Source organism: Antrostomus carolinensis, unplaced genomic scaffold, assembly GCF_000700745.2.
Source record: "Antrostomus carolinensis isolate BGI_N321 unplaced genomic scaffold, ASM70074v2 scaffold27574, whole genome shotgun sequence".
NCBI classification, from domain to species: Eukaryota; Metazoa; Chordata; class Aves; order Caprimulgiformes; family Caprimulgidae; genus Antrostomus; species Antrostomus carolinensis.
The window spans coordinates 67,623-77,690 of NW_010313320.1; the positions used below are offsets into that span (position 1 = coordinate 67,623).

Below are 10,068 nucleotides of genomic sequence, written 5' to 3' on the forward strand. Positions count from 1 at the left end.
GCTTTGGTACTAGTGAATCACTCATAGTCTCCCTCTCACTTGTGAGATATATATCATATCCAACAGATGCTTCCCTTGTTCCTTCCCAGACCACAGCAGTGCTGTGTTTAAAGCAGGCAAGATACCAGCAGTGATGCAGCTTCCTGATAAAGCTAATCCTTACAGTCCCCAAGTGCATGTATTGCTGATGTCTGCAGTTCAAACAGATGGGAAGGAGAACAAAGTGAAAATACAAAATACATGAGGAAAAAAACACTGAATTGTAAGGATGAATGTTCCAGATGATCAAAGACATGGAACAAGTGGTGGTGTTTCTGATAATTCTTGTTTAATGTCTCTTGGCAGAAATTAACACTGCAGATCTACAGCTATTCCCAGCTATTGTGGTGGAGAAAATGATAAAAGCTTTAAAACTAAACTCCAAAGAAGCCAGGTTGAGATTTCCTAGACTGCTGCAAATAATTGAAAGATATCCAGCAGAGACGTTGGGTCTAGTGACACGAGAGGTTAGTTGCTTCCATTTTCCTGGCAGCAAATGTTGCTATAAATCAAATTTAAAAGGTAGGGGTGGAGGTTGGATGGACGGAGAGGTTAGACTGGTAAATTTTGCTTCAGGTAAATCAGATATATTTTATCCCTTCATTGTTCCCTGTCTTTTCTCTAACTTGCTGACTCTAATTTATAAGGACAGAAAGTTTTTTCTTAGAAGTTTTAACTTTTTATCATTATTCTGATTCCAAATGTTGATTTGAGAGCTTCTGGAGAAAAATTACGTTGTGATTTTTCTTCCTTCTGAACAATTTAAGTGGGCCAATAAAGATGCATAGGATTAGGGTGAGGAACACCCTAGTTCTTAGTTCTGTAGTCTCTTTCCTGTATGCAGGAAGCCAGCAGCCTTTCCAGGCTCATTTCCTGCTTCTCCAACCTCTCTGTGTCCTGCTTCACTTTAGAGCTTACAACAGCTGCTTCTTCCCTTCCACAACCTGTCCCTCCATTGTGGTTCCACAGCAGGATGCAATAAGCCACACTACCTTCCCTGCTGTTGTGGGACAGATAAGCTGGGAGGTCCTCTTGACTCATGCCTGTTCCTGCCTTGGCCTGTCCACATTTTCAAGACTATTATACTAGTGTTCACAGGGTGCCAGGCCCTGTCCAAGGAAGAACTCAAGAGAGACAGAAACACAGCTTAGTTTATCTCAAGAAGCTGAGAATCTAGCAAAAATGGCTGAGGTGCTCCAGATGTGGCCACAGCGAACCTCTGATGGTTGAAACAGAACCTGACACCTGATCCATTTAATAAACCTCACCCAGAACAGAACTTCAGCAGGCATTCTTTGCCCCTCTGTGAAATAAATACTGGCAATCTGATCTTAAACTAGAAAGGTAAGAAGGGATGAGACAGGAGGAAAGGAGTCTGAGTCTGGTCTCTTGCTATCACAAGAAAATATATTGTAGCGCTCCTTTCAAAAGTAACATGGCTTTTGGAGAAAGGTGAGCATGAAGTATATTGGCAGGGGATGCTCTACTGAAATTATAATCTTTTAGCAAGCCCAAACCTCTTTAAAGTTGAAAGAAGAACAAAACTGTGGTAGGAGTTCCAGTGCTGTTTTTACTGTCTTTTTTTTTTTTTTAACTCAAAGACTTCAACCCAATGGTGTCTGAACTATCCCTTCAAATTTTTGAGTTGTTTGTATGTGGTCATCAAAAATTATTGTACTTCATCCAGACAGAAGAGCCACAAGTTTGAGTGTAAAGCTTCCTCTTGATCAACAAACTGCAGATCTTTATAAAGGAAAATCTATTAAGCAGCAGTAGTTAGTGCTGGTGGTAGAAGTAGTAATAATAATTATGAAATCTGCTTTATTGGGGGATGTTTTGTGCAACCGAGTTGACATTCTCTGTTTCCTTTTCATGTGTTTCTGTCTGCCAGGGTGGGCCACAGAGCAGTGTTGTTTGCATTTGCTGTTTGGTATTTTTGAGGAGGACCAAAGCTGAAAGCCGTGTCTGTGTTTTGCAGCTTCCTTCAGTGCCCTGTTGGCAGTTCATTGGTTGGATCAGCCAGATGATGGCACTACTTGACAAGGATGAAGCAGTAGCTGTGCAACATACTGTTGAAGAGATCGCAAATACCTATCCTCAGGCAATCATCTACCCTTTCATGATCAGCAGTGAAAGTTACTGTTTCAAAGACACCGCAACAGGTTGTAAGAACAAGGAGTTTGTAGAAAGGTGAATTTGCAATCAGAGTAGCTCTTTTGTATGTTTTATTTATTCAGGGGTGGAGAGATTTACTTATTTATTCTAAAAAACCTTTTCTTTAGTGGGCATGAGAAACATTAGGGAGTAGTCCCATGCGCACTGCGTTCTCATTTAAAGGCACAGAGAAAACTGATACATAAGCTCTCTTGGTATTAGACATACTCAGGGTGGTGACCTGAATACTTTCTGAAGTCTTGAGTACTTATAGTCCCCAGGCTCTGGAAAGTTAGAATTTTTTCAAAGAAAAACAAAAAGACCACAGAGAGGCAAACCCTTTTTCCTGGTGATTCTGTGGTAGTCAGAGTTTCTTTTTCCTTTTCCTACTTTGCTGAGGCTGGAGGGAAATCCAGTGCATTGATTAGGCTGTTATTGTAGTAGACTTCACAGCAGTGAGAGTTAGTACCCATCAAAGATGAAGATGAAGCTAGCTTGGACATTGAGAGTCATTGTACTACCAAGGAAGAGCAGAGATGCTTAAATATAAGAGATGATCCTACCAGACTTCAGAGAGGACAAGTGATACACGTTATCTTTTGGGGAATGACAGCTCTTTGTTGTCTTCTTCTCTGCTTACTCAGTGTGCAGCATTTACCTTCCTCTACAAGCATCTGTTGCCCATTTTGTCATGCAATAAAACCTGAGTTAATTCCCAGGCAAAAGTCAACTTTTTATCACACAGTGATGTAGAACCACTAATACAATTTTAGATGTCCTTTTGTCTTTTTTTTTTTTTTTTTTTTTTTCAAATCTCTGATACATTTGCTGAATTTCTTCACTTAAAATAAGAAAATAAAGTCTTGTACTTCACACACTGTTGTCCTCCAATAACTGCTGTGGCAGAATGTATAGTCTGGTTAATGCCCGTTTCTGTTTCAAGTATGCTTTATCCTCCCCCACCAAGCTCCTGTTTTCATAGGGGGACACTTAATTAAAACCTGGGAGCCATTTGTCAAGGACAGTCATGCAGCCCATGAGACAATTCTGAAGAAGTTCTCCTACCTACCTCCAGATTATTTTGCCAGATTCTTGAATATAGCAGACAGTCTGGATCATTGCTTATCTGCAGGCTAGGTGGTGATGGTAGTTCCTGTTGCGTTGTGTAATGCACTTTTTTCCTCTTAAAGGATCAAGAATAAGTTGGACAGAGGAGGAGTAGTTCAAGATTTTGTTTGCTCCCTGGAACAACTCTCTAATCCCGTAATGCTTTTTAAGGTAAAGTGTATTTTTTTATTCTCCCCCCATTCCCCTTCATTCCTCACCTTCTTTTTAGGAGAGAGCGCACTGGGTGGAGCCTGCTGCAGTTCAGTTGACACCACAGCATCAGGAAGCAGTTCAACCCAGAATCAACTGTTGATGTTGTCGGAGTGCTGTCAGCAGCTTTCACTGGCCACAGTCTCCCTCCCTTGTGCCAGCTGGCTGTTTTGCCCCAGCCCTTTTCAGCTTTCTCCTTCAGGATCTCTGCCCTGCCCTATGCTCAATCTTCCTTAACCGTTCTGAAGTGGTTACAGAATTATCATTTGTGGCAATCTCTGTAATTTCTGACTACTTGTGTTCTTAATGCCCTTTCCCTGCTCTCTGCTAGGCTCCCCTGTCTACATTCTGACCCTGTTGTCCAAAGGATTATTGTCTTTTGTTTGATACCATTCCTGGCCCCACAAATACTTTATTAGCTTGCAATAAAGACTATGGTAGTAAATGTAATTATCTTAATAAAGTAGAAACATTTTATCAAGAGAAATATTTCCATAGCCTTTTGATTGCTCTTTTGGTTGTCAAAAGACAAATTAATTGACTATTAGTAAATATAGTAACGCAAATGCAATCTGAGCAGATTACCAAAGAGTAAGGGTCAGTAAACTTTTTCTCAGTACTCACCTGTTTCCTTCTGTTTGCAGGATTGGGTTGAAGATGTCAGAAATGAGTTGGTAAAAGCTCAGAGGAATAAAAATAAGCTTAAGGAAATGTATGAAGGAATGTACAAGAATTTGGGAAATTTAGAGGCTCCTGGCCTTGGATTGCTGAGGAAAAGGTTTATTCAGGTATGTGTGATTACTGAGTAGCGTTGGCATTGTGTGCTTTTCTAGAAGGCACTACAAAGTAAAAGGGGGGACCAGATCACAGCTTTTACAGAAGCTGCAGGACTTGACGAGACAAGAGATCGTCAGGAGTACAGAACTGGGATTTCCGTGCTAGAAGTTATGGACTTACTGTAGTTCAACTTCTACTTCTGACTCCCCTGCAGGGCTAAATGTTCCCTCTTACCCAGCTTCTGCCTCCCCTTTCCTGCATGCTGGCAGGTTCTCGGGGCATGGGCCTCTCTGATCATCTGTGAACCTGAACAGGAATCTGGCCTTGTTTTTTATCCTGCTGCCAAGGATGTATGAGCACTTTAGGGTGTTTTGCTATATTACGCTACTCTAATTTGCTGCTGATACTAAGTTATGTAGGGTAGGTTATTCAGAAGAGTTACAACTATGAAGAATTACAGAAAGGAATTTATAAAACTGATCTAAAATAGTGGAAGTCATGTAGAAAAATGAAGTTATGCATGTGGGGGGGGAAAAAAATCCAGATTTGACATATAAATTCTTTGGGTTTGAGCTGGCTGCTGCAATTCAAGAACAAAATATTGATTTGAGATAGTTCTGTGAAAACATCAGCTGTGAATACTCAAAAGCAGACAAGAAAGAAAAGCAGCTTTTAGTCATTATTAAGAATAGAGAACAAAACATGGATTTATACGTTGACATAGCAGCCTTCTCTGACTCTTGCTTCTTGAACACTGTAGTCTTCATCTGCAGTTCTCAACATAGATATAATGAAACCAGAGAAGGTTCAGAGCAGCAAGAATAACCAGAGGTACAGAGTAAGCTTTGTACAAGGAACAACTTTAGCATTCCTCCAGTTAGAAAAGACACAATGAGGACAGATAAAATAGGGCTCTCGACATCAGGAGTGTAAACAGGGAGTAAATATTCTGTGGAAATGGAAGGTTGGAAACAAACAGGGAGAAGTGTTTCCTCACTCAGTACGCGCTTAAGTGCTGAACTCCTGCTGCAGGGTATTATGGATGCTTTCATGGTTCAAATAGCAAGTAGACAATAGCATGGAGGGGGAAAATGCTTTGAGAGCTTTTATATACAAATGCACACTTCTCAATCTAGAAATCCCGGAGCTGTGAATTGCTGGAGGCCAGGAGAGCGATGCTCCTGTAGAAGCATGGCTAGATGCTTGTGCTGTATGCGCATAGCCCTGTGGCCAGGGTGAGGTGGATCCAGGTCTCTGCCACATGGCAGTTCTTATGTCACATTAGCATTAGATAAACTTAGCCCTAGGGTATCTCTGGGGAGATTCCTTCCCCATGAGCAGGGAAGGTGGAGGATATGAGTGAGGTGGGGTGGGGAGGAGGTGAGGTGATACAGCAGCAGAAGGGGCAGTTAGGAATTTAGGGGCGTACTAGCTGCAAGATAAGCTGAGTCTCTGATGATGACTTTAAACTTAAAGAGTGAGGGGATAAGAATTTGCAGGATGTGCTGCTGTCGGGGTGAGGGTATGGGTAGAAGGAGGGGAGCAGCCGTAGGTTGAGCCATACAGGGTACAACTGCAGCAAGGGACCTAGCAGGCACAAGGGTGAAGGCAGTCTGCGTTTGGTTACTGGGAAGGTTGGTGTGCACTTTGGCCCACTTAAACAACAACAACAACAAAAAAGGCTCTTTAAAAAAGCTGAAACATCTGCAGTAGTAGAGGATACTGCAAGTAGTACTGATAGATTTTTAATTGTTACTGAATTAACAGAGCAGGGAGAGAAGAGCGAGGGAGATGCTGGAAGAGGGGTGGCGGGGTTGTTCCCCTGTGTTGAAGGGAAGAGGGAGAGCAGTATTTCTTTCACATGCTAGCAGCTGCAGGAGAAGAGGGTCAGGGTGGTGCTGCACAGACTCCGAGTTCTCTGCCTTCATGATGCAGTATTAATGAAGAAACAAAGTGTGCTGTAAGGATAACACTATGGTTTCTAGTGTCCTTACTGGAAAAAAAAAAAAAAAATTGTATCTTTTGGTTGACACATAAAACTTCACTAATATGTGGAGTGCTTCAGGCCTGTAATCGTCATATGTATCATTTCTGAACAATTTCAATTGTAACTTAATAAGAATCTTGCATTTATTTTTCACATATAATTCCAATAATGCATCAATTAAACACTGTTGATGGATTGTATTAATAAAATACAGTGTTAAGGCTATTAAATATTTGCTGCCTTGAATTTTAAAAGAAGCCAAAGAGCAGAGCAGAGAAAGCAAGCAGATGACCATCTGGAAATAGATTTAAAGAGATAAAAATGTTAACTGTAGCAGTCTCTTCTTCAGAAGGATAATATTTTCTGTATTTTCATTTACTTCAGTAAAATAGCTGTGTCCTTCATAGCTTGGGAGAAAAATGATTCGGCGTTGAAAAAACAAGGGAGCTTACGTATCTTTCCAAGCCGTTAATACCAGTGAGGTCCAAGAGGGGACATCTGGTTTTCTAGAACCTTGAATTATGAACACAAGAAGTCAGCTCAGTTAACTACTTGCAGATAATACTTACTTTGTTTATTAAATGGATCAGTATGAAATGTCTTTGCACTTTCCTTTGTCAGGATATTCAAAATACTTTTAAAATATGGTTTTATACATTTTGCATCCAATATTATCTCAAAACAAATCACAAATAATAAATGTGATAATAAATAAAAATTTAAATTGATTTTTTTTTACATGACAAAAAACTTTTACTAGACGAAGCTTTATGACATGCAGTATGTATACATACAATATATCTTTTGATTAGCAAAAAAGTTATATATGAAATCAGTGAGGCTGTATTTGCTTGCTATGTAGTATGGTTGCTGTTGTTTAAAAAAAATTTTAAAATTAAAAAAAACAAAACAAAACCAAACAAACCAACAACCAACCACACAAAAGGAGGGGAAAAAAAAAAAAAACAACCAAACCAAAATTCAACAAAAACCCCACACCTTCCATAAAGCACACAGTATTTATATTCAAGGGGGGGAAAAGATTAACTAATTTATCCATCTGTAATTTTTTTTACCATTTGTAAATCGAACAGTTGAGGGTTTTCTGGGTTTTGTTGCAGTTTGAAAGTGTGACAACATCTAAAGACTGAGGCATCAATTAAAAGTTCTGATAATAATCCTATATTTAGATTCATGATGAAATTTGTATTTGTTGGATAGGCACAATATTTGTATTTTATATTAATATTTCACTAGCTGATCTTAAATTCTTGTAAGCGAATGAGGTACACATGTTAAGTTTAATGAGCAGCATTATTGATACGCTCACCCAGAATTCAACCGCTGCTGGAGGAGATGAAAAGGGGTAAGCTTCTGGTTTTGACATGGCAAAAAGGTTTATGATGTAATTGTGCAAATCTTTGATATCCCTGGAATGGTAAAGTGTAGATATTTCTGCTGATAATAGCTGGTGGGTCTACCAAACAGGCAGTGAAAAAGTTCTGACAGACTAGAAATAATGGAGAGAAAAAAAGAACTGGAGTGGAAGGACAATTGGTATATTTTAGGAGCTCCGATGAAGCTGTGTGTATAGATAGGAAGGTACCGTTTTGATGTTCTTCAGTAGTTCCTAGCACTGTGTTAACAGGATTCCTTTTCTACAAATGAACCTCAGGCTTTTGGGAAGGACTTTGACCATCATTTTGGAAAAGGTGGTTCAGAACTGTTGGATATGAAGGCTAGTGACTTTGATGCTATTGCAACTTCTCTCCTCTCGAAAATGAACAAAAACCACCACAAAGAACCTGGAAACCTGAAAGAATGTTCACCATGGATGAGTGAATTTAAAGCTGAGTTCTTGAGGAATGAACTAGAAGTTCCTGGTAAGTTCCCTTTCAGTGTCAGTGGTGACCTGTCCATTAGAAGAAATTTGCTACTCTTGAGTTCTACTTCTTATGTTGGCTATATGGCCCTTCTTTCTGGCCTTACGTAGAAGTAGATTTCATCTGAAATAACTGTTCATTCGCCATGTCTTAAATCTGTTCTAAAGCTGTAGTCCTGATTTTTTAAATTGTATCTAAAATTTTTATCTCTTACCTAAGAACTTAGTATTTTTTTAAGGGCCTGACTGCAGGAAATCAAAGCTAATATATGTTTAAATTTAGTTAAAAAAGGGTGTGTCCTCTGAAACTACTAAGAGCTGCAATTCTAACAGCTGAACAAGAAGAGAATATTAGAAATTCACAGATAAAATCATGTGATCTCTATGATGGATTTTTACGCATTTTAAAATATTTTCTTCATAGTTATCGTTCTACCAATTTGATAAAAGATTTGGAAGTGTGTTCTGTTCTTAAACAAACTGTAAAATGAAACAAAATCAATGTATTTAACTTTTTTGTTTGTTTTTTTTCCCCACCCCCCCACTGCCACTTCAGGTCAGTATGATGGAAAAGGGAAACCGCTGCCAGAGTACCACGCAAAAATCTCTGGATTTGATGAACGGGTATGTTCATAAGTTTTAGTCAAAGTCCTGTGTGGTGTAAATTTGTGTCCATATTCCATCTGAAGAATTTGACAGTAGCAAGGTTGTTGCTTGTGTACACCTCTTGCAGCACATAAAGGAAAGTTTGCAAGTAGGCATTTGTTTTTCTAGTAGTAATTGAGCAACTTGATTATGCCATCTAGGAATGACAGACACACTTAATTTCAGTGATTCTGTAAGACAAAGTTTTCTATCGCAAATATTTTGCTTTTTCCTGTCTTTTTCCAAGATAAGTGTGATGGAATCATTGAGGAAGCCAAAACGTATAACAATCCGAGGCAGTGATGAGCAGGAGTATCCTTTTCTTGTCAAAGGTGGCGAAGACCTGCGACAGGACCAACGCATTGAGCAGCTGTTTGATGTCATGAACATTATCCTTTCACAAGATGCTACGTGTAGCCAAAGGAATATGCAGTTAAAAACTTACCAGGTCATCCCCATGACAACAAGGTAGGCATTTATCTTGAAGGGACAGAAATCCTTATGTCAGCATCTGTTACTGTTGGGACATTTGAAAGTGAGATTTCTGTGAGCCATTCTGGTTCAGTGTTTTGTGTCTTCACTTATTTTTTTTTTCTTTTCCTTTTAAACAACATTGAAATTGTTTTGTCTGGAAACTTTTTCAGAGTATGTTTAAATTGGTAGCTTTTAACCTTCTTTTATCAGGTGCTAGAATGTGTTGCGTCTTATTTGTGGTGCTCCTCTAAAGTTTAACTCTGATCTACTTGTTCACACCTCTGACTTCTTTTGTTCCAGACTGGGACTCATCAAGTGGCTCGAAAATACTTGTACTTTAAAAGAATTCCTTAAGAATAGCATGTCTGAAGAGGAAGACATCAGCTATAACAGGTGATGCTTAGTTTAGCTGTCTAATCCACTAGTAATGGGTTTTTTGATGCTGACTATCTTGTGGCAGCATTTTTTTATTATTATTTTTTTAAAGAATGAAATAAAAGCACCTATAAGCAAGGAGGCAGTTTGTACTTCCTGACCCAAATTAGTAATTGGCAACTGTTTGTTTAATGAGTACCATTGTACCTGGAATATCCTCCACCCAGCTTGTTTAAACAAGAGGCTTATAATCATGTGTGACGTCATTATCATCACCATTTCCTTATCAGCAGATTGATTTTTACAAGCAAAGGATTTTGATCTCTTGATTTGATCAGGCAGGAAATGGACATAGGTCAGCGAGGGGGAGGCGGGGAGAGGAGGGGAGGGGAGCGGAGCAGAGCAGAGATGGAGCTAT

The 10,068-nt window shown here is 39.3% G+C and overlaps 1 protein-coding gene across 1 annotated transcript in view; it reads left to right on the forward strand.

Moving 5' to 3' along the window:
* PRKDC (protein kinase, DNA-activated, catalytic subunit) overlaps positions 1–10,068 on the forward strand; it is an 83,221-nt gene that overhangs the window by 67,411 nt on the left and 5,742 nt on the right. Inside the window, exons 72-79 of the mRNA XM_010167334.2 lie at positions 346–506; positions 2,018–2,229; positions 3,384–3,471; positions 4,155–4,298; positions 7,950–8,157; positions 8,713–8,780; positions 9,049–9,269; positions 9,576–9,668. Of these exons, the coding sequence (XP_010165636.2) occupies positions 346–506; positions 2,018–2,229; positions 3,384–3,471; positions 4,155–4,298; positions 7,950–8,157; positions 8,713–8,780; positions 9,049–9,269; positions 9,576–9,668 (1,195 nt within the window). The remainder of the gene's footprint in view (positions 1–345; positions 507–2,017; positions 2,230–3,383; positions 3,472–4,154; positions 4,299–7,949; positions 8,158–8,712; positions 8,781–9,048; positions 9,270–9,575; positions 9,669–10,068) is intronic.